Genomic DNA, 23,711 nt, shown 5'->3' with positions numbered 1-23,711 from the left:
TGCCCTCCATGGAGGATAGCACCGTCCCACCCTTGACTTATTCCAGTCCCCTGTCAGTGTAAAATAAAATGATAATAACATTGTTTTAATATAATTGAATTTTTTATCTATTGGCTCTCGGCAGTGTGGTGATGCTCCTCCCCCATAATGGAGGAGGCGCCGCTGCCCAGCTGTGGAGCAGTCACTGTACATGATGCAGCTTTGGTGCTACAAACCAGCCTACATCATCACATATGAGACAGCAGTCTGCATATAACTGCTACTGAGAAACAGCACTTCCAGGATGAGCACTTTATACACAATGAAAGAAAGCAGCTTTTCTTTGGTACACGGTTAACTCTCTGCTTTCGTTCTGGGTTTCTTCCAGCTTGCCAATGGAGTAGACCAATTGATATCGGACTTCAGCCTCGACGATGGAAATGTCGTTATCCACCTTGATTTGGTAACTCTACACTTTCTTTCAATTGAATTCCCACCTAGCCATCCAAGGGCACAGTTTGTCACAGCCTCTGTCTCCCCTTTGCATTTTCTAAATTCTGGTCTCCTATTTACAGATTCCATCAGATGACTACCTCTGTGTTGCATTCAGAGTGAAGCAACTCTTTAAAGTTGGGATGCTGAGCCCCTCCACTTTCACAGTGTATGAGTTACATGCACCAGGTAACCTGTCCAATCTTTATATTAAGTGTAAGATCTGATCTGACAGCTAGACTGACCTTGGAACCTGGAGATCTACATTTTATTGTGTATGGGTTCCTTTGAAAGCCATTGCACAGAACACTGGATTTGAAAGCCAGCTATTCACTGCTCTGACATCAGAGCAGTGAAAAATAATTTTTATTTTTCATTTCAATGCAGTGAAAAACGAGGCTGTCAAACTGGTGCTCTGGGGGATGCTGATCTCCTGCTAAAGAGGAAGTCGGGGATTGTGGGTGGCACTCTCAGACTGCTGAAATGCACTTTGGGTATTACAGTCCATGCAGTCAACGCCTGTCAGGGAGCTGCTCTCTGCTTGGAACCAGCTCTTCTCCCTCACATTGACAGAAAAGAGAACACTTACAGATTCAGGGGGGGAATTGTAAAAGGGGGGGGGGCACAGGATGAGATGGCCTGGGGATTTGAGGCCATGTTGTGCCAGGCTCCTCCATAGATCCTCTACCCTGAGCCAGTGAAGACATTTTGAGGAAATACACAAAATAAACCTGTAGGGGGGCAGCTCTCAATAACACAGGTTTTTCCATATCAGGGTTTCCTGTGACATCGTAATTAACTCAAACTTATCTCTCCTTGTCTGTCTGAATTAATTGGGGACCATTTAGAGGAAAACAACTCTGTTATTGACAGATACAGAGCTACAAGTTATTAAGTAGGATGTAAAATAACAAATCCAATGTGAACTGTTTGGTGTTGTCTGTGTTACATGTACCTGCATCAGCCCTATTAGCACAGTGGCCTTCCATACACCAGGTAGATTCCCCAACCCTTTCACCCATGTACCAGCTTTTAGGTGAGCAGAGCATGAAGGAACAAATACCTCTTCTATCCTGGGCTAATTGGAATGCAGATGCAATAGTCCCTATCAGAGCCCTGATACGGTCATGCAGTGAAGCCTAGTAGGGTCTTCAAAATGAACACCACTTGACAAGTTCTCAGGATCATTTTAGAATCGCTTAGAATGTGTTCAAACAATTAATGACGTGTTATAAAGGTTGTGATACATTTTAAATGAAAAAAGAGAAATATCGAACCATAGAAGTCATGACAGCTAACAGCTTTGAAGCAGTGAGGGCTAACAAGGCTTCTAATCATTTCTCTACCTACCTACCTCCCTAAGCATAACTTTGAACATCAATGACTATTGTGCCAAGTTGCTTCACCTTATCAAACGGGATGTGGCCACACTTGTCATAATAGTTGTTGCCTGCCTGATGAGTGCAACCACAGTATTCATGAATCCCAGACTCCTCTTCTGCTTCTGGTCCAGCTCTGTTTTGCAGCAGGGGATTCTGTATATTTTCTGTGCCCTTACTTCATCCTATCCCGATGTGAGTGGGCCAGTGTTTATATATACCCTTACCACCCAATACCCTACCCACCTCTAAACTGTAAAAAAAACCTTACCACCCATAAACCTTAAACAAACCTTATCACCCAATACCCTTACTCACCCCAACCTCTAAAACCTTCCTTATCACCCTATATCCCTACCCACTCCTGAACCCTAAAAACACACTTACCACTTATATTCTTACCCACTCGTAAACCCTAAAAACACCATTACCACCCAAAACCCTTACCCACACAAACCCATAAATTTTATTATATATATATATATATATATATATATATGTAGAGAGACAATGCGTGGTGCGTTCATGGTAAATTTTTACTGCAAAATGTACCATTTGCACAATTGGCTATATAATGTAATTTTCATGCAACAATCGTAATGCGAAATTAGGCAAACTATGCCAGTGTCATTTAAATTTAGGCAAATTTCACACACTCCTAGTACAAACCAAGGATATCAAAATACCATGAGGTAGAAAACATAAGATTGAGAAAACACCACAATGTAAAAGTCAAGAATGCAAAATCGTTAAAGTGTATAAAATCAAACAAATAAAAATGATGATGTAAAAAGTTGTGAGTGAAAAAAACAGAAATCAAATCTGTAAAACCTCAATAGATAAACAATGAGGATATAGAAAACTGAGGCAGGTAAAAAAAATAAAGGATGGAAAAAAACCTGATGATGAGGAGAAAGCAGGATGTACAATGTCAAATCTATTAAAAAGGAAGCTCAGGGAAATGAACCTTCAAGAATGTAATGTCTTTAAAGAATCCAAGAATCCATGATCCAAAAAGAGAAGGATGTAAAAATAGGTAAGGGATCTATGAAAACATAGGATTTACCAAACCAAGAACGTAAAAGCTTATGAATGTAAAAAAAATAAAAAGATGTAAAAACCAAGGGGCAGATTTAATTAGTCTTTGTGTCACCCTTGCATCATACAAGGTGACAGAGGGCAGCACAAGTGCTTATTGGGGATTTACACAGCCACACAAGGCCTGATTTGCATGGTGTTCTGTGGATTTGTAAACAAATGTAACGCAACCCCGCAGCTTGCGCTGCATTGCTTTACATTTCTAAGTAGTATGCGTTCCATGGGTGCAGCATGGGTGTTCTGTGCACCCACCGATCGATGTCATGAAATTCTAGACTACGATTTGTAAGGCCAGAATCATGTGAAACTTTTACGCGTACTACAGAGAGGTGTAACGAGGAAAAATATGTTTACATCTCCTTGTTATTTACTTTTTCTACTGTACGTGTGGTGCATTCTGTATCACATCGATAGAGGAATATGCAGCCCTGGATTGTTTATGTGCTGGAAGGTGTACCTTTCTGCACACAAAAAAATCCTGCGTGTAGCACAGGCACCCTTGCAGCATGGCACGAGGGTGCCTTCTTTGGCGCCAGGTTGCCCAAGTGTGCCAGCGCTGGGAGACAGCTTAAGAGCAATATATCTTGCTGCTTTTGAGCTCTTTCCCATTCACCGGATGCTGTGCAGTACCTTGTCTCGGTGCCCTGCGCTGCATGAATTCTTAGTAAATCTACTGCTAAGGTTGTAAGAATCCCGCAAAAGCACAACATAAAAAGTCAAGGGTATAAAAGAAATCCAAGGATTTAAAACTAAAAACAATATAAAAAGTTGAGGATTTAAAGAATTTGAGGAAGACAATCCCAGGGTGTCAAAGCTTAAGAGTGTTGAAGTCCTAAGGGTGCAGAAAATTAAGATTGTAATAAGTTAAGACTATAAAAGGGGGCATGTGAAAATTCCAAGGATGAAAATGTCCTGATGTAAATAGTCAAGCATGTAAAGAACCCAAGAATGTTGAAAAGGGGTTATATGAAAAATGAGAGATGAATAAAAGCCAATGATGAAAAATCCAGGATGTAAAAAGTCAAAGATGTAGAAAATGCATGTATGCAAAAAACACAATTCTAAAATGTCAAGGATCTAAAAATCCCAATGGTGAAAATACAAAGGATGTCAACACAGGAAATGTAAAAGTCAAGGATTTAAAAATGCCATGCCCAAACAGTGAAGAATATAAAAATGTAAGAATGAAAAAATTGAGATTGTAAAAAGTCAAGGATGTCAAATGCCTAATGAAGTGAAAAAAACAAAGATGTAAACCCTAAAACAGCAAAGAAGTAAACCCTCAAAAATGAAAATGTAGATTCTAACGTCAAAGATATATGTAAACCAATGGTATAAATCATAAAAGGATGTTAAAATCAAAGGGTGAAATCCCCATGATACAAAAGTCACAGTGGTAAAAAAATCCAAGAATAAAAGTAACAGAATATTAAAAGCCAAGGATGTAAAAAGATGTATATGTAAATAATCCAAAGATGAAATACCCCACATGCATATATATTCAAGGATGTGAAAAGCAGAAGGAGGAACAAAAGCGGGATGTTAAATAGAAACAAGGATTATAACACAAAGGATGTAAAAAGTCAAGGATGTAACAGACATTAGGATATGAATACGTTAGGCTGTGAGTAGAGCTTGACACATCTTCTGCAAGATTGCGGGCTTGCAAATTAATGTACTATAATTAAGAAACTTGATATGCACTACATAATACCTTTGGAAATAAATGTATAGGTATTTGACAGCTGGGTGCAGCGAAGGCCCACAACCATTGCATTTTCAGTGGATTACAACTGTAATTCCATGATAGTGACTACATTGTAAAGAAATTATGTGGGGCATAACCCTCCTTTTTTTACACCGCCAACACTCAGGGATTTGATTATTTGTCATAACTGTTTGTGATGTCATGTATATATTTATGTTATGTATATATTTTTGTTTTAGAATGTTCGCCGAATAACCACTGCTGACCTTTTTTTAGAATAATTGAAATAAACAAAGGAAAGAAATTGGCCCAAGAGACCAGGATTGAGCACTGTTCTCTTAAATTAATAAGTGTATTTGTCCCTACCTGCCGATATTTTGTGTTTATGATTGTGAGTAGAGCTAGTGACACACACTTGCTACAAACTTAGGCCCTCATTATGAGTTTGGCGGTCGGAGAAGCAGCAGTGGCGCTCCTCTCCCCCCCAAGCATATTATAATGTTCCTTCCGGCCTGACCGGTGGGAACATTGTAGTACGCAGTTCCCGCGGGGCTGCCCTGTGGGAACAGTGCTACAATATTGGTCTCGGCTCCCTACTGTAGCAAACTGCACCCTCAGAATGCTCAGCATTCAAAGCATGCAAAGCTCAGCATGCAAAGCAGACAGTGAGCATTCTGATGGTGCTGGGCAGGGGGGCATAGGCAGTGCAGGGCCCCCCTGTGACGCCTGGCATTGGCTTTCCGCCAGCCTTCTCATGGCAGGGTCACCCCTTGGACCTTTAGGAATTGTTACATACAGGTATAATTACTGTCTGTCACAAGCAATGCATTTGGAATTCAGGCTATAGTTAATATCCTTGTTGAACACTTTTAATTCAGTACATTTTAGAGTGAATACATTTGACCAGATTTTGTATGTGCAAAATTAGATCCTCTGTTTAGGCAGCATCGTAATGGACAATCCTCTTATTTGTGATTGAAATTACCAAATATGTATTTGTTCCATTTTTTATCAGGCACTCGATAATGTTGATGCAAACACTGCTATATCTGGTCCAAACTTTAAAGAAGTAGATCCCTGGCTTCTAAACAACCAGACACAACAAGTTATTTTTAATTTGCTGCTAATGCCGATTTATGTGCTCTTTTCTTGCTGCAGATAAAAAATGCACCATTTTTTACAACCCCTATGGAGAGAATGAGCTGCAGAGACTGTGCAAAGGGGATGAATGCAGGTGCATGGAAGGTGAGTGTCATATAATATGATTCGGCATTCTCTGCGATCTGCAAAATCATATTTGTGAAACCCAGTTCGGGACAATTGTAGTTCCCTTTTAAAGTTTCCTTACAATTTAAGGAAGGGTTTTTATCCACACATTTCCCTGAATCCTTTCATTTTTACACATGTAATCTCTGAGTCTTAACAAAGCAGCATGCATTACATAAGATATGTGCCCATGTTGAGTTCAGCAGTACAATTACTGTATGTCAATAACCTCATTTGGAGTCCTAAATGATGATATTCACATCTGGACAGAAACCACAACCCCCCTTACTTGTGTACAGCTGTTGTGTAAAACACCGTGCCTAGGGTCCATTAATTTGATAATATTAGTATTTGTTCTGTATAGCACCGAGAAGCAGCTGATCAACAGGGGTATCAAGCAATTTAGAAAAAATGAATCATTGGGAAAATCTATAGGTCTGGCTTGACTTTTCAGTTATAATTGCCCTATTGGCTTTGCCAGAACTGTTTTGAAAATTTGAATGTGTTGCAGCTGTGTCCAATTAATTGGTTAGGCAACAGGTATATGGCACATTCTTACATTTTCAGGTTACACTCCCTGAGTTTGCTTTACCCTGGAATATCTCAACTCAAAACATTAATGAGGGTCACAATTTTATATTAGGAAAAGTCAATATTTTTTCAAAGGATGTATTTGCCATTTTCTGGGTCAAAGAGAAGAAAGCATAACACAATGAATTGCTTTTGTTCCTAAAGCTGCTATAACAATCAAGACAACCCCCTCTTCCTCCCACCAGATTCCACAATATCTATAAATGGGTATTCTCTCAACTCTTTTTACCATTTTCCTGCCATATCCCGTCCCCTATTATCTGTAGTATCTTCCTTTTCTCACCTAATCACACATTCCCGTCCTTGTTTACATATAATTGTGCACAATGTTATGCTAAGAATGTTCAGGTCTGATGCTGGTCGTTTACACCAGTGTTGCAGTCCTGGTTGGATGTCCCTGATGTAGACCTTATATTTTTGTTGAATAAAGATGCTGCTGACTCAACACTTTTGGTTGATGAGCATCTTTTTCATATACTCCGCATTATCCTTCTTCCACAAATTACCATTTTGGTTTTATCCAAGTTCACAGTCATTTTATTTCTCTATCAAAAAAGGGCTACTGCTGATGATATCCTCTGCAGTCCAGTAGCCTTTTTGCAGAGTAGCTCAGTATCGTCAGCACTCTACAATGAATAATAATTTGGTTATTTACTTTTGGTGAGTGTGATATGGTATCACGAAGGAATTTACCCAGATCTGCTATTGATACATTAAAGAAGGAGTGCCAGAACACTCCAAATTTTGGAGGAAACTATGGATTTTTTTATTGATATTTACCTTGACCCACATATTCAAATGCAGTAACTGAATAGTGCACAATATCTTTGCTGGAATTCCCCAGGGGTTCATTTAGACCAGACTAGAGCACTGTCTACTCCCTTCAAATGAAGATGTATAATCTGTGCACGCATAAGTGAGAGTTTGCAAGTACAGCATGTCTTATACTAATACAAGAAGAGCCATGAAATGATTTAGTGTACCTGTGTTTGCTTGAAACCATGTTGGAATAAAAGGAATTACATTTAGGCCCTTCTTACGACGGTCGCACTGGCAGTCTGACTGCCGCCAAAGCGGTGGTCAGACCGCCACATTATGACCATGGTGGTTCGGCCACAGTTGGACCGCCAGCACTGCCAATTTCCCTCCACTGGAGGGACTGGCGGTCCTAATTCTCCAAGGCAGCGGTGCATGCAGCACCGCCCTGGTGATTACGAGCCCTCTCTCTGCCAGCTTTTACTTAGCGGTTGCACCACCATGTAAAAGCTGGTGGAGACGGGGTGCAGAGGGCCCCAAGGGGGCCCCTGCATTGCCCATGCACCTGGCATGGGCAGTGCAGGGGCCCCCATGGACAGCCCTGCCATGCTTTTCAATGTCTGCTATGCAGACAGTGAATAGCGCGACAGGTGCTGATGCACTCTACGCACTGCAACATTGCTGCTGTCTCCATTATGAGCCAGCGTCAATGTTGTGGGCTGTTCCCCATTGGGCCAGCAGGCAGAAACACCATTTCTGCCCACTGAGCCCAGCGGGGAACTTGGAATGGGGCCCGTAGGAAGGTGGCCGCACTGGCGGTAACCTGACCGCTGGAGTTTGGCTGCGGGCTTTTCTGCCTGCCAAACTCAAAATGACCCCCTAAATGTGTAGGCCCATTGCCCCGATTCATTTACCAACATTGTTTTCAAAAAGGTAGTCTCGATATTTTATAGTCTAACATGAGTAGGGTCAGAAGTAGCCACACGTTTTAAACATGGAGTAAAGAATTGCCACCAGTCATGACCTAGGCATGGTTTTGAACTGCGTATAGTGTAGGAAGGAGCTAAATAATGCCTATCCGGAAATCAATGCATTTAAAGAGTGCTAAAGGAATCTCATTAGGACCCGGTGCACCCCAATCAAATACTCTTAACTATCAGCTTCAGTAGAAAAATTGCAACTCGCAAGACAGTGTCATCCTTTATATCTAAAAATGAGAAAGGTAAAGAAACACTCAGTTGATGTGCTTTATAATCTAATGTATAGTGCCCAGTCATTGGTGGTTATGCTGATGTATGTTAAGTCAGTTATTTAATTGTTAATTAGTGCCTTTTTAAAATGATAAAAGGTGTCATTTTTAATTTACTGAACTTTTAAACCCTAAAAATTATATATATGTCTACATGTAGATATGTATTAAATCCTCCAAAGAATCACCGTTCACAAACCACATGGTGCAGATTCACAGGATGAAGGCAAGAAGTTTATTCGAGTCACCACAATTTGTTTTGTGAACAGCGATTCTTCAAAGGCGTTATTACGTGTGTGCTGAGTAAGCTCCCCCCGCTGCTGTTCCACGTCCTAGGAAGTTGGGTGTTCTCCCTTTTGTGGGGAAGGAGCTTTTGACTTGGTATATATATATATATATATATTCATATATATATATATATATATATATGTGTGTGTGTGTGTGTGTGTGTGTGTGTGTGCGTGCATTTTTATTTTATTTTAAAGTTAAAGTTATGTAATATATGTGATAATATTTCCTAATGGCTTTTATCTTAAATCCCTGCCCCTTTATTTTCCATGGAAGTGAGTTGCACCACCTGTCAGTGGTCATGTGTGGTGATAGACTTACTCCAAGGCTGGCATGGAGTATATATACTACTGTTTTGAGACCTTTTGGGCTGTGGTCATTTTTTAAGAGCCTGCTGTGAATTTCATTTGTCTTACTCTGTTGTGGGTGGGCGCTTGTACCAGCACGTCTTTTCACAAACCACTATTTACACCTCTCTCAACCCATCCTTACTCCTCCTATTTAGTTGTAAGCATCCTCCTATTTTCAGGCAATCTCCCTTGACCCACCGACATTCACTAAAAAGAAAGAAAAAATACCAACTTGTACAGGCAACTTGCTACGTTAGCAGAGATCTTCACATAGAAAAGACAGGAGAGGCGGAGACCTCCACATGTAGAATTCTGAATAGCATTGTGTAGTACATGAGAAGTACCACTGTAGTACTACTTTCCATGTTACTAAATGCAGTCTGTCAGTAGGCTCCCATTATGTAGCGTGCACACTGAATGTACTGCTCCAGTGCTCCCTCAATGCATTCTGGTAAATACCTTTCAACCAGTTCATCTTACTCACATTTCAGTTGTTTAGCAATCAGGCACTTACTGGGCTAGTCCTAGAAATTTCCTTCGCATATGTAATGCTTCTTGCGGGTCATCATGCTGAAAAAGACCAGAAAGTGGTAGATAGTGCTGGAACAATTTTCAGAGTGGTGGTTCTGCCATCAATGCTACATCACTGAAGTCATAGGATTGAGAACAATCAAAGTGTCAGACAAAGAACAAGTTCAGCATTTTATCCACGTCCATTCAGCATGAAAGTACTAAGGGTGTAGCATGTAACTCATAGTACATTTTGGAGCACACTGTTGCAAATATATTACTAAACCATAGTGTGGTAGAGCACTGTCATTTACAGATATTATATGTCCTTTTAAATTTGCCTGACACACCGTTCTACTCAAAAAGCTATGGAGTGCACATATGATAAAATGTGGAAACTGGGTTTCAACAAATTTTTAGCATTTGGGCATGACCAAGAAAAGTACCTTGCTTTGTTTTGATCCTATTAAGACCTTAATCTCCACCACAATTCAGAATCCCCAAATTTTTTTCCCTCAGGTGTGCTTTCCTAATGAGTGATATATATTGCATTATTTGTAGAGTTTATTTACATGTATTTAAATGTTGCTGTCTTTTTAGAATAAAATTGAAATCCTACTGCCTTTCCTTTCAAACTTCTTGTAACCCAGTAGGACTGTCACATAGTTTCACTTTAAAAAATACTCTAACTTTGGAGTCAGAGAAAGAAAAGTAATCACAATTCTACCTGTTAAAAGAACATGTAACAGTTTGTCACAAAACAGAACCTGATATTTGGCGTGAGAAGATAAAAACAAAATGCAAAGATCTTTTTATTGCTTGTTCACCTTCTGAACCCCAGCATGGTTATTTTGGGGGAGCTGCAGCACGCCCCGCACCTGTGCTTCCAGTGCCAATGGCCACTGGTGATTGCTCTAGCTTCATTCCAGTCAATTGTTTTTCACCAACCATGCCACTCAATACAGAAGCCCACCCTATACAAATCACTACTGACCCTGCTCTTCATAAGAAAAGTCAATTTCTAACTGTGAGGCAAGGCCCACTTCAGAAGAGAATACAAGCAACCCAGCAGATCAGCCTTTTTGGGACTTGCCAGGTGTGTGAAACTTGCAATGGGCCCACATCCTGTCATATGAATCATGTATAGAGTGTCAACTGCAAAAAACAGCAAGGGGATGAATTGAATGCTTGAATTAATCCCAGCCACTGGCGATCGTTTCTGCTGCATTCCAGTCCATCATTTTTTGCCCACCATGCCACTTTAGACGGAGACCTGCCTTACATAAGTCAGTATTGACCCTGCTTCTCAAAGGAGCACCCACACCAACTGCTAGCCAAGATCCCTCATGAAGAGATTACAAACAACCCCAGAATGGTTTCACCCTATTTGGGCCTTATCAGTACAGTACAGCTTGAGTCCCGAACTTAAGTATTTGTAGTGGCTAACCCCTTTAAAGTCACTAAATGGTGGGTAGATTCTTTAAAGGGCACTACAAATTTGCAGGATGGGTGAATCCACTGAATTCCATGGTAAGCATTTGGCTTATTGGAAGGTGAAAAGGATTTGAAAGCAGTGACTTCTAAATGAGAATGTATTTAATAAGATGGAGGTGTTGTTTGATTTGGCGCAACTCTAAACTACTTTTATTTCTTGCAAAACACAGCGGAATGCAGTAAAATGCAACCTGAAATTAATTTGGTAATAAGTGCAAATAGTAGAAAAGCAACAGCTTGCCAGAAAGACATTGTATACGGTAAGAATGCTCATTTCTACATATGTGACATCATGTAGATGGTGTAAATTCACAGTCTTTTTTTAGATTCCCTAAGATAACATATATGAAGATTTATAGCTTTTGTCTAGATTCCCACCCCATTTTCCAATCTTTCTTACGAATGTAAACCATGCAACATGTTATTATTTATTGATGATGAAAATACTGAAAATGTTTCAATTGTATTTATTTTCATATTCTATTACAATTGTCAAGAATTTCCAAAATGTAATTCACAAAGAAATGCACCTTTTTGAAATGTTTTGCTAATTAAGAATGTAAAAATAAGGATCAGTGGACTAGATGTACAAAGTTCCTTTGGTGTTGCCAACCCTGAGATTTGCGAAATGATAGACTTTGCGACTGCAAATGGCTTTTCTCAATGTACTAAAGCCCGTTGTACATCTCTACCACCATCTCTTGGTAGATTAATTCTCACCTATACAACAGCTTTTGCGATCCTTTCCGAATTGGAAATAAGACGAGACCTGAAAGGACACTCATGGGACGTCTTCACCCTTTTTGAACCATGTCAAAGGCCTCGAGGGAGAAGGCAGTGGTTTTGAAGGTCACTGTCTGTCTCTGCCCTATGATCTTCCCAAAGAGGAACCTATTTTTTAAAGCAGCACCAATGCCTTTAAAGTTTGCTTGAAAATGCAGAGACAGAGCTATGCTGTGCCTGGTAGGTCGTTGTACAAACCCCGTCAAGAGGACTGTTTGCAATGCAACTTATTAGTACCTAGGTCACATTACAAAATGCATTCCCATTCACAAACCAGTTGGGAATGAAAACTTTGCCTGAAAACTATGAACAAAACTATACTTTCATGAGTAAATGGCTTAACTACTGTGTAATTCTTTGCCACAAATGTGTAGAATTACATTATAGTAAATTACACTCAAGTGGGGAATGGGAGGAACAGGTGGAAATTAACAAACTCTTATCTAACCCTTCCCACCCTGTATACAGTCAAAATTTTACTCCAGTAGAGGGTTAGAGTCATTTGCATTCTGGTTTGTGATGGGGAATGAATCACCCGAAAAGTTAAGGGGATGTAGGGGAAATGTTTTCTCCATGGAGACAAATGTTTTCCCAATGGAGAGAAAAATACAAACAAGAAAAACATGTGCATTTGCTGACTGGGCAGTATTTTACTGGTGTGTTATTGTACACAATATACAATTAGGAATTGGGAAAATGGTAAGTCATAGAAATGCCACATGACATTCCCAGTAGAATTAATTTGCAATTTACCAAAAACCTTCCTTTTGTGAGGTAGAGAGGTTTCCACAGGGAATCTAACGTTTTATCTCCAGTTCTATATCAGTTACACAACTGGTACCCTACAATACAACACAAGAATCTCAATAGTGGGAAAGTTGTTACCCACAAAAAAAAATATCTTATTTTTCCTGAAGACCTTTCCCCATTCTATTAGTGTTATCGTTCTGTACTCCTTCAGGCCCAGGGTGAACACAAAAAAGACACGAATAAAGGTTTTCAAACAATTTTGGAAATAATGGTATTCTTGCATAGAGAGCATGAGCTGTGATAATTAGGCAGATGAAACAAAGCATTGTAACCAATGTTACTAACATGGTGAAAAGAATAAACAGTCCAACCATGGCAATCTTCGATATATATCTTCCTACCTAGCTCTATCTACAGGCTAATAGCATAGCGGGTGTACCCTGTGTCTGTACCCGATCTCTGGAAACCAGGGTGCTATTCTAGAGTGTTCTAGAGTTTAGTTGGAAATCCTTCTTTGCCAGATGAAAGATCAGTGTCAGCAGAGCTCCATGTCGAACATAGCAATCATCCCAGGAGAAATGGCTGGAGTGCTCCTCTGCTCCCTCTGGGTCAATGTGTGGTTTACATAATCAAAGCCACACTGTGTTAGAGGCACAGCTCTGATGCAATGATATGTCTAGATGTTAGAAACTGTCTCAGAACGGGCAACACAAGCACTAGGATATCTTGTCTTGTGTTCCTACCCTTGAACAGAGTGTACAGATTATTTATTGAGAAAGGCTAACTAAAAACAAGCAGCATGTACAATGGAGTCTCAGAATAATATTGTGCAAGCTTAAGTGTGTAAAATGTAATTGGTAAAAATGCAATGGCAGCTATAACGTGTAAAATATAAAATATGAACCTAAGGTAAAATGAAGCTAAAATGGAGAACCAACGTGAGCCCAAGAAGGCCTCATGACATCAGGATGGGCTCAGTCATATTCTCGGGAGCACTTGTGATATTTACTAGTTGGCTAAGGAAAAAAAAATATCTAAGGATCACCCCATTCTCCCTTTATCCTTTATATTTGGTGCCCTTGATATGCTCTAAAAAGTATCTCGATGGTTGTGGATCTTATTGTCTGTACATCCCTCACTAAGTGGACATGTTTCAGCCCGTTTACTGGCCACTGCGGTTCCTAGGCTTTAATCATGACTTATGCTGTACCCTTATGTTGTTTATGTTGTGCCCTGTCCCTACTGGTCCAGTATATTTAAAGGACAAAAAAGTAAAGGAAATAATCATGCTGGCTTACTTTGCTCAGCTGAATGGCACCTAGTAGTGTCTTAGTCCCTGTCCGAGTACACATCATCGGAAACATGTGGGAAAATGTCCCTGTAGTCATATTTTCATCAAGGCCACGTTATGCCTTGACCTAATCTTACCCATCATTGTTCCTGTAGTCCCAGTAGTATGATGGAAAAAAGGCAAATGAAACAGCTTTTCCAGATGCACTACCAGAAATGCAGTAGCGGCCACTCTATTAGGGCCGAGGAGCGTCGCCCCCCTGATGCCAGTGCGTCAAAGGTGAAAAATAAAATGGTAATAAATTAAATTTATTACCATTTTATTTTTCCCTTTTCCCAGCCACCAGTGTTAGGGTGCGGGCCACTGCTGCTGACTGGCAGCAGGGGAGTGGTGCTCACTCCACCAGTTTAGAGTGCACATGTCACTTTGGCCGGCGCGACGGCCAGCCTGACATGCGCACTTTAAACCTCGGAGAGCAAGCGCAGGCTCACAGTGCCTAAGTGAGCGTGGAGCCAGCCCGCTCCAGCCAGTCCTGGTGCTTCTGTCATGCTGATGGGGAAGTATGAGAGCAGGATGTGACAGGGGAGTTGGCTGAGGCTCTGGGATCCTGTGCTGGTGGAGCCACTGAGAACGAGACAGAGAGGAGCACTGAGGGTAAGTGAGTCTTTTTGCTATTTGTAAAACATTATTTTAACTTACTGCCAGACACTGAGGAAAACTCGCAGTGACTTTACCATCAAATCCTCAATTGTGGCCCGTTATAAATATTGCTTACAACAGACCATGATTGAGAGATTTGGCTTTAAGCCTAAGGGCACTGCTGTTTTCTTCGGTGCCTGGCAGTGCCTTAAATGTTCGCCCCACCAGTTCTATTGGTCGGGAGCCACCACTTCAGAAATATAATATTTGGGAATTGCAAAAAATGCAAAGGTATGTTCAAGCACATGTGTAAATTGCTGCAAATACTTGCTCACTTTTTATGAATACGACCAACTGTGTTTTTGGCATTTATCCACCAAATTCATAGGCAATGTAGTAAGGTTTAATCATCACCCTCCTCAGATTTCCATATGAATTTTTAATGCTAACCAAGGTTTGTTCTCAACCTCTATGAAAACACCCTTGTCTGTTCTGTGTTATTATGTGGCAAAACCTTGTACCACAAAGCTACATCTTGTGTACTTTGCCACTAACCCTCATTCTCTTTGATTTTAGCTTACAAGGTGAAAATTGTATCTTCTGTTGAAGATGGTAGTTTTATCAAATACACGGCAGTCCTGCAGGATATATTCAAAAAAGGTAGGTACCGTTCAATAAACCAGGTGAGAGGGGACGGTTGTGCAATAGGGATAAATTGGACCTTATTTACTGGACCTTATTTAGAGTTGGGGAGTAATGGAAAGTCCTCTGATTTCTAGAGCAAGTTCTAGATTTGGATTTCATGCTTCTTTCAGAAATAATTCTTTATTTGCTTTTCAAATCTTTACATAGCACAAATGACCCCTGACTTTGGTAGATTTTGTAATCTTGCCATATGCACATTTACTGCATGATGTTGTCTTACTGATGGATTTTATTTTGCCCTTTTTCCTTTCATTTTTGTGATATTAATCCATCTTAGTTCTGCTTTTTCTGTTGGTAATGTGGTTGGATTTAGAGATCATGGAACACTAAAAGTCACTCCGGTTTTCCTCCCACTGGCCCTATTATGAGTTTCCCGCTTACCCAGCGGGAAACAGGCCACATCATTGATGCCGGCTCTTAGTCGAGCCGGCGGCAATGTTGCGGTGTGTCGGGTGAGACAGCACCCATCTTGCTTTTCACTGCCTGTAATTCAGGCATTGAAAAGCACGACAGGGCTTTCCCTGGGGGCCCCTGCACTGCCCATGCCAAGTGCATGGGGGCCCCCTGCACCCTGTCTCTGATAGCCTTTGCATGGTAGTGGAACCGCCATGCAAAAGCCAGCAGAGAAGGGACTCGTAATCCCCAGGCGCTTCCCTGGTGGATTATGACCGACAGCACTGCCAGGCTGTCGAACGGCAGCAACCTGGCAGGGCCGTAATGTGGCGGTCGGACCACCACTTTGGCGGCGGTCCGACTGCCACCGCGAGTGTGACAGTCTCAAGACCGCCACACTCGTAATAAGGGCCTAAGTAATGTTGTATAAATAAATGGAACCCTCATGCAAAAAAAGTTCTCTTTAAAAATAATCTGAAATGTGTCCCTTACAAATATGAAGCAGTAGTGCGTTACTAAGTAATCTATTAATTCATTTACAGTATATTTTCCCCCTATTTGAATATGATTCATTTTTCAATGTTTTTGAGGCGATGCAAATCTGCCTCACATCCTCTGACCTAACATATAAGCAGGAGGGTAAAAGGAAACCCTCACATTTTATTTTAGATAACAAATAGGTTTGCATTTACTTTAATGCTTTAAAGGATAGTCATTGTAGAGTTCCAGGGTAGATGCAAACAATATATAGAACGGAGATTAGCACCATTGTAGAAACTGCTCTAGTTGTTAGCTTGTATTGTTGTGGTGGTGTTGAGTGGATGGGAGAAATTCGGTGCACACTGCAGAAATGATTAGTTTGCATTGGTGGAAATTGGAAAGGGGACTGATGTGATTGAAAGGCTGTGGGTTTCACAGTAGAACCTTCTATTTGTAATCTCTCATTACAAGCTACTTCTGAGGTCAAATATATTCTGTAATAGGAATGTTTTGGTATCCTGTGTTGCCACTGCCTTGTGTATGTATGTGTGCACTTACAGAAACTCTGTGGGGTTCCCTACCCAAGATAGTCTAAGGTCTGATTTGTGTAAGTTACTCCAGCTGCCCAGACGAAGTAATGAACACAAGTTGCCTTATTGTTGTTTGGTGGTCATCGAAATACGAAGGGCACTTGTAAGAATGACCAGCATTTCATATGGACAAGCCAAATGGTTGTGATTGTTGTTTGTCTCTCAGTGAGCAATGCTATGTGCACTGTGGCCCAACATTGAGCTGTAGGTGGTAGGTTGATAGAGTACAGTTTTGAATCAAGTGCAACAGAGACAGCAGAAGAAGGAGTAAAGAAAGGATTAATGCAACTGCAAAAATAATAAAAATGATCCAACATGCAGAAAAAGGAAAATCATTAACAGAAAGTGAGAGAAAAAAAGAGTAAGATTATGGAAAAAGGAAACTAAGCAGTAGCAAGGGATGAGTGAAAAATGAAATAGAAATAAAAGAATTCTAAAATCAACTACTGAACAAGGCACAGTTCTAGAACATGGGGAAAAATATGTGACAAAAGGAATGAATAAAAAAAGAAAATTAATATGAAAAACAAAGAAAGAAAATATTAAGTGAAAACAAAATAAGTAAGGAGTCTGCTGCAGAGCAGAAAGGACTCTGTAAGCATAAATAGGAATTTATTGGGATATTAGGAATAAAATTCCCCAAAGTAAACTTCATTGGAATTGATACTGCAAGACAATTTTGATAGAAACTGATATATAAAGCAGACAAAAGCTGTACACACAGAAGAGTGAAATACAGGAAGGAGATGCAAGTGAGGCTTCTTTACCCTTTACTAGAGGATAAACTGCAAAAAAGTAGGAAAATACAATGTGGGTTGTTTTCATCTATCTCTTCTTAGAGATCACAAAATCAATGTGCTGGGATTTTGTTTAGACATTATTTGTTTAGAAATATAGAGAAGGCAACAGTAGTCACAAGTAGAAAAAGGGTACAGCAAGGAAATAACAATGTATAGGAAGAATTAGAAAGATGAACTCAACAAAATGATTATACTGATGTACTTCTTCAAAGTAAAGTTAAGTGAACGCAAATGTTCCTCAAAATCAAGATTGTTTCGTTTTTCATAAATGTGGATGTCTATGAAGCATGCCCATCTTTTAGCAGATTTACTACAAATTTGGGTCTGAGTTGTGCCAAGTTTGTAGTGCAGCTCGGACGCAAAATCATTTCTGGTATTTCCTAAGCCATGCAAAGCCACTTTCCGTGGATTTGCGTGATTTAGTAGATACAGCATTGCACAATAGCACTGCCTTGCCTTAGCATGCGATGAGAAGGTGTTCCACGGGTGAAGCATGGGCGTTCAAATGCGTCCACCCATTGATTGTGTCGCATCCCAAGATTCACTAAAGCTAGTAAATCTGGGAATGTGTCAAAAAACTACGCCTCCCTAAAACAGCCTCAACGAAGACCTTGCACCATGTTTCAAAGGTGCCTGCGTTAGCGCTAGGCAGCACACAGTGCTATGATACAGCGGAAATGCACCACATCTTAGTAGATATGGTGCATTTTTGCTGTATCCCTTTCACCCAATGCATTAGTTAAGTTTATACTAATTGTGTCAGGATTATATATTAATTTCTTCATATCAATTGTGACAAAGAAAGGATTGGCATTTCATTTGTTATTTTATTAATTATGTTGTGGTTTTAATAGTGCACTACAGGTCCCACAATGCCTCATAATGGGCAATTGTGACAAACAGTATAAAAAGCAAACATAGTTATAAGACTCACTAACCCCGAAAAAGACCAGTTTGGTTGAAACGCGTTGGTGCAGCTGCAACGTGTGTAACTAATAAAGAATTAAAAGTTAATGGAGTGTGGTGCAAAATATCTTTTGATTACCGATCATAATTGAGGGTTTCGGTCTCCCCTCCCGCATGTTGGAAGCCTATATATATATATATATATATATATATGTATATATATATATATATATATATATATATATATATATATATATATGTGTAACAGAAAATCATATATATATATATATATATATACATATATATATATATGAAATAAAGAAGTGGATCGCAACAACTTTGCCAACAACGCGGGAGACGGAGATGGGGTCGCGACCCCCAATAACTCAAAGAACAAACATCCGAACACTCGGGACCAAGTTGACTCGCCCCGAACGTGAAAAGATGAGTCTCCGTCACACAGGATAGCTGAAATTAGGATTTAATAGGCGTGGAAACCCAATGCGTTTCGGAAACAAAGTTTCCTTGATCACGGGTGTATATATATATATATATATATATATATATGATTTCTGTTATGTTTCTTTCCTGAAAACCTGATATTGAGCTTGCCTACCACATAACACATAACAGTGTAGTTAGGACTCTCGCCTAGATTTTCAAGATATCACCTGCCTATGCAAATTAGTTCTCTTTCGAATCTCAATTTGTATGTTTGTCTTGGATATCCTGAAATCTGGCATGGATCATACTCTCCAGGGTACATGCTGAACACTCTTATTCTACAGGATATTTCTTTTGAAATAACTCAAGTTAATGTGGTTTAATGGGATCTGCAAGTCCTTGCTTGTAATGGCATGTGATGGTATTTGTATTCTGTTAACCTTACAGGTGAGGCGACATTGAAACTCAACAATGAAGTAAAATTTATCAAGAAGAAGAGCTGCACGGATGTTATGCTTGACGAAGGAAAGCAGTACTTGATAATGGGCAAAGAAGGCTTCCAAATACAAGTTAATTACAGCTTCCAGTAAGTAGCCAACTACCCTCCATTCACTGGTCCCCATCAGATTTAGAAGTAGTTTAGGCTGAACATTCAGGAGCCCAGAATAGCCTGGTGAGATTTTGATCACGATTCAGTTTTTTTGTTTCTCACCTTCGTCTCACTTCGGCAAATCATTTTGGCTTATTCGTGGGCGTTTGCTCATATTCAGGACCATTTGTTGTCAAGGTGATGGCAGGACACTGGGTATTGGTGTTTTTTATATTTGGAAATATGGCATTTGTGTTGGAGGAAAGAGGGGTGGGGTGGTATTAAGCAAAATGCTGCAACCCTGCCGAATGTGAAGAGGGGTCCCCGAGTCTCCCATACCTCACAGATAATCATTGGACTTAGGCTGAAAAGCTGGGGTGCCCCAGAAGGGTTGGGCCCTCCCCGTTTCCCGAACAACAGGATCTGCAGGAACTTTTATTACGCCCCTCCAGGAGGTGGTAGGAATCATATTTTGTATTGGGCTCCCCTGCAGTTCCATGAGATTAGTTTACAAGATGGTGCCCATGAGGGAGCTAAAATTGTAGATATGAAAACATCAATAATGGGGACTTTTCCACATTTGGGTTTCAACTTGTGCTCACTCTTATCATCCATTTGAAGTTACTTGGAGCCCTTTGGTGAAATTGTCCTGTTATTGATTTTTACCTTACGATAATGTTCTACATTAACATCTTGAATGGAACGATCAAATCTGGCCAGCCATTGAGAAGACTTAGATTGGGGTCAGGACTACTTTTTTCTGCATGTAAGGTAAGGCTACTGTTATTATACAATCTCTAATGTCATTATAGCAAGAGGATGTGGCTGGAGAGGTTTTGCCACCTTGTTTGACAACATGAGTTTCAGGAGAAAGACAGGGAGATGAACATGGGGGAGAAAGAGCGGAGCATTGATGAATGCTCTGAAGGCAGGAAGTGCAGGACATGGGGTCATGCATGTAGGACCAGGTGTGCAGGTTGGGTAGGATGTATAGGGTACTTGAGAACAGCAGGGAAGTGCCAGGCCAAATCCTAATAGTGTCACTGAAGGTGTTTGCAGGCAATAAGATGTTATTGTCCCTTCCCCTCCTACTAGTCTGAAGACGGTCTGCTAGTCTGGTGAGGTTTATTATAAGTAGGCCTCAATGGCTCAACATTTGATTACCTGCAGAAATGCCCATTTGCACTGCAGGGTAACAAATTCAATAAAAACGCAGTACAACAAATGACAACTTGTATTTCCAAGAGTCAAAGTACCTAATCAAGCACAGAGCAATTCCCCTATGCCGCTAGCTCATAAATATTTATGAACCCGCTATATTCATGTTGTATCTACTTTCACAAGGAGTCCTTTACTGGGGGGAGCTCCTGGCAAAGTCAGAGTAGTTTCCTGCTCCCACTTATCTCTGAAGTAAGAGACTTTCACAATGAAGAGATGTCCAACATCCTTTCTACCAGGTAATGGTTTACACCCACATTTACAGATGGGTGGTACTGAAAGAGTCATCAAACATTGGTGGCTGTTCCGCCTGCCCACCTTGCGCATCCCCAGCCGCATTCAGAGTGCAGGGGGCTGTGATTTTCTCAAAGGTGGAGCAACACTCCTGGAGGAGCTTCTGCAGGTGTATATGGCATTGCCCCATCTTCTATGCCTCCTGTTTTTGGGCTTTCTTTGGAAACAAACAAGTACTGATAGGTCCACTATGCCACCATTGCATGGCCAAAGCACTGTCACTGTTTTTTTAACCAATGTGGCTCCTGACTTGCTAGCTGGAGTTGCTTGGAGAGTAAAAAATCTGAAGATAAGATGATGAACTTTAGTTAAGTTTGATTTGATTTTATAAGCATATAAAGCTGTACAGACATCTTCCAGTGAAGAAGCAGTCCTTCACAGCTGCAACTATATAAAAGAAGATGACGTTCATAAAATACATCATATGACAATATAGCTAAAAACACACAAGCCTACGCTAAAATACATAAAAGATGTAAGACATAAAATGATGCAAGATATAAAGAGTAATAAAATGCCTAGTGTACTTACAAAGTTAAAGCTGTATATTATCCACCAGCTGGTGCCCCACATAGTATAAAGTACTAGCAGTTATAGGGTACGTAGAGCAGTAAACTACAGACCGGTATAGGGCACAGGTATTTATTTAAGCTTACACTCACAGATCTATTTATCTCAGTTAATTTTTTGATGTTGATACTAAGCCGATGCAAGCGATTCCATACAGTGTTGTACCTGGCTACGCTTCACGCGACTTCGTATGAAACTGTGAGCATTATCCGGTATGAAGGATTTGTTGGGTACTTCTATTAGTTGTTTAAATGACCAGCCATGTGCCCCAAAGTAAGGCTGAAACGTTGTTAAAGATTTCCTCCCTGTCCTATTGCATGGCTATAGCGTGTCTATACTGTTGCAAATCCCATCTAGCTCAAAAAGAGGCTGCAGCCATCTGGATTGGATGGGAGTGTGTTTAGAACACAACAAAAGCAGGGGGTTATAGTATCCTCTCCGCCTATGGAGCAATTACAGGTAGAGTCCTCCTCGCTTAACCGTTTTGTTTTCACAAGGTATGACCTTGTTGGGAATATCCCTAATCTAAACAGGAGATATGCCCCCCTTCTGTGATTAGGCTGTATTTTATCCAGGTAATCTTTAGACCCTGCCCTGGTCCTAGACCTGAGATATGAGTCTATTAGTCCACCAAGTCGCGCCTTTCCAGCCTTAGCATCCCTTATTAAGATGTGATGTCGCTTTCTAATCAAATCTGCTGAGTCAGGCATCACCTACTCAGGATCCTCCTATAGACCATCAAGCCCAGGTCCATTAGCCATTTCCCTATATGAACTTTAGATTTGGAATCCCTTCTCAGTCATGCCAGTCTCATGGCACCAATCCCGCCGAAGGCGAGCCCCTTTACCTGTAGTTGAGGGGTTTAGTGGTGCTTATCTGCAGTACGAAAGTACCCACATCTCTGCCACATCTCCCGCCATTTCCACATTTCAAGTAGGCTTTGGTGACACCAGAGAAATAGATAGGACAACTCTGTCTAAAACCTTCCATATCTCCCCAGGTACCCATTACCAGGGCATGGGTATATGGGTACAAGTGCAATTCATTGCCTCATTGAGGCATCATCTGTATACAAGAGAAATTATCTTTGTGACGGGCGTGTGAGGTCCTTTGCCCATCCTTATTGGCAAAGCCATCATTAGCACCAAATAGGTCTTGATGTCTGCCCATCAAAAGGGATATCCGTGCACCACAAAATAAAGAAAAACATTACTGATCAGTGAGAAAAATACTACAGGTGGCAGAATAGAAAAAACAAAGCAGAAATCAAAGTAACGCGTAGTTTGAGCATACTGGCTATGTCTAGGCCCATGGAGTACCCGCCAATTTATAATATAGACAGATTTCAACCTATGAAATCTTCATTCTCTCTTAAGTATTTTTTCTATTTCCTTGCAGGTACGAGTATGCTTTGGACGCAGTCACGTGGGTTGAGTGGTGGCCGTACGAAAATCAGTGCAGCAGCCGTAATTGTGCTCAGTTTCTAGCTATGATGGAAGACTTTTCAGAGGATATTTTGCTTTCAGGCTGCTAAAAGGCACAGAGGATTGTATTCTTTTGTAGTGAATGACGTCAGCGCGTTACGCATCTGCGCTCCTTTATTTTGAGCTCTCGTTGGAGGAGCAACGCATCCTAAGTTTGGGAGTTCGCCAGTGCCACATATCCATGTTTATACCTGCTTGAGCCCCGTGTAATAATTGATAGAAATGTATTCTTCACAAATAAAATGTTTTTTTTGTGTTACCTGTCTGGTGTTATAAAACCCATTACTATAATAACACTCGCCCTACAAAGTGGTCACCAAACATTAAACCTCTTTTCTCTTGTTCTATGTGGCGCATTGAGGCTCCATTCAAACTGACATGTTTTACCAAATTTCATTTAATACCTTTCTCCACTCTCCTCCTATTGCCTGATTCCTTCTTAACTCCTTTGTCTCCACTCATTTTCCTTGTAGAGCTTTGAGGCTAACATCTAGTCTCATGGCTCGCGGGAGTTACAGGGGGTGGGGCGGTGCGCAAGGGGAGTGGAGGGGAAGGGGGTTAAAAAAGAAAAAATTAAATAAATAAAAGCTTACCTCCAGGCTGCGCCACGCCACA

The 23,711-nt window shown here is 40.6% G+C and overlaps 1 protein-coding gene across 1 annotated transcript in view; it reads left to right on the top strand.

Moving 5' to 3' along the window:
- The window catches only part of C5 (complement C5), a 234,277-nt gene extending 210,922 nt beyond the window's left edge, over positions 1 to 23,355 (top strand). The window contains exons 35-41 of the mRNA XM_069241656.1: positions 368 to 442; positions 555 to 660; positions 5,815 to 5,901; positions 11,331 to 11,420; positions 15,200 to 15,283; positions 19,389 to 19,527; positions 23,011 to 23,355. Of these exons, the coding sequence (XP_069097757.1) occupies positions 368 to 442; positions 555 to 660; positions 5,815 to 5,901; positions 11,331 to 11,420; positions 15,200 to 15,283; positions 19,389 to 19,527; positions 23,011 to 23,146 (717 nt within the window). The 3' untranslated portion in view covers positions 23,147 to 23,355. The remainder of the gene's footprint in view (positions 1 to 367; positions 443 to 554; positions 661 to 5,814; positions 5,902 to 11,330; positions 11,421 to 15,199; positions 15,284 to 19,388; positions 19,528 to 23,010) is intronic.
- Positions 23,356 to 23,711: the final 356 nt, after the last annotated feature.

The sequence above is a fragment of the Pleurodeles waltl genome, chromosome 6 (genome assembly GCF_031143425.1).
Source record: "Pleurodeles waltl isolate 20211129_DDA chromosome 6, aPleWal1.hap1.20221129, whole genome shotgun sequence".
Classification (NCBI taxonomy): Eukaryota; Metazoa; Chordata; class Amphibia; order Caudata; family Salamandridae; genus Pleurodeles; species Pleurodeles waltl.
Note: the sequence above shows the minus strand (reverse complement) of the source record. Positions and strands in the feature narration are given on the sequence as shown.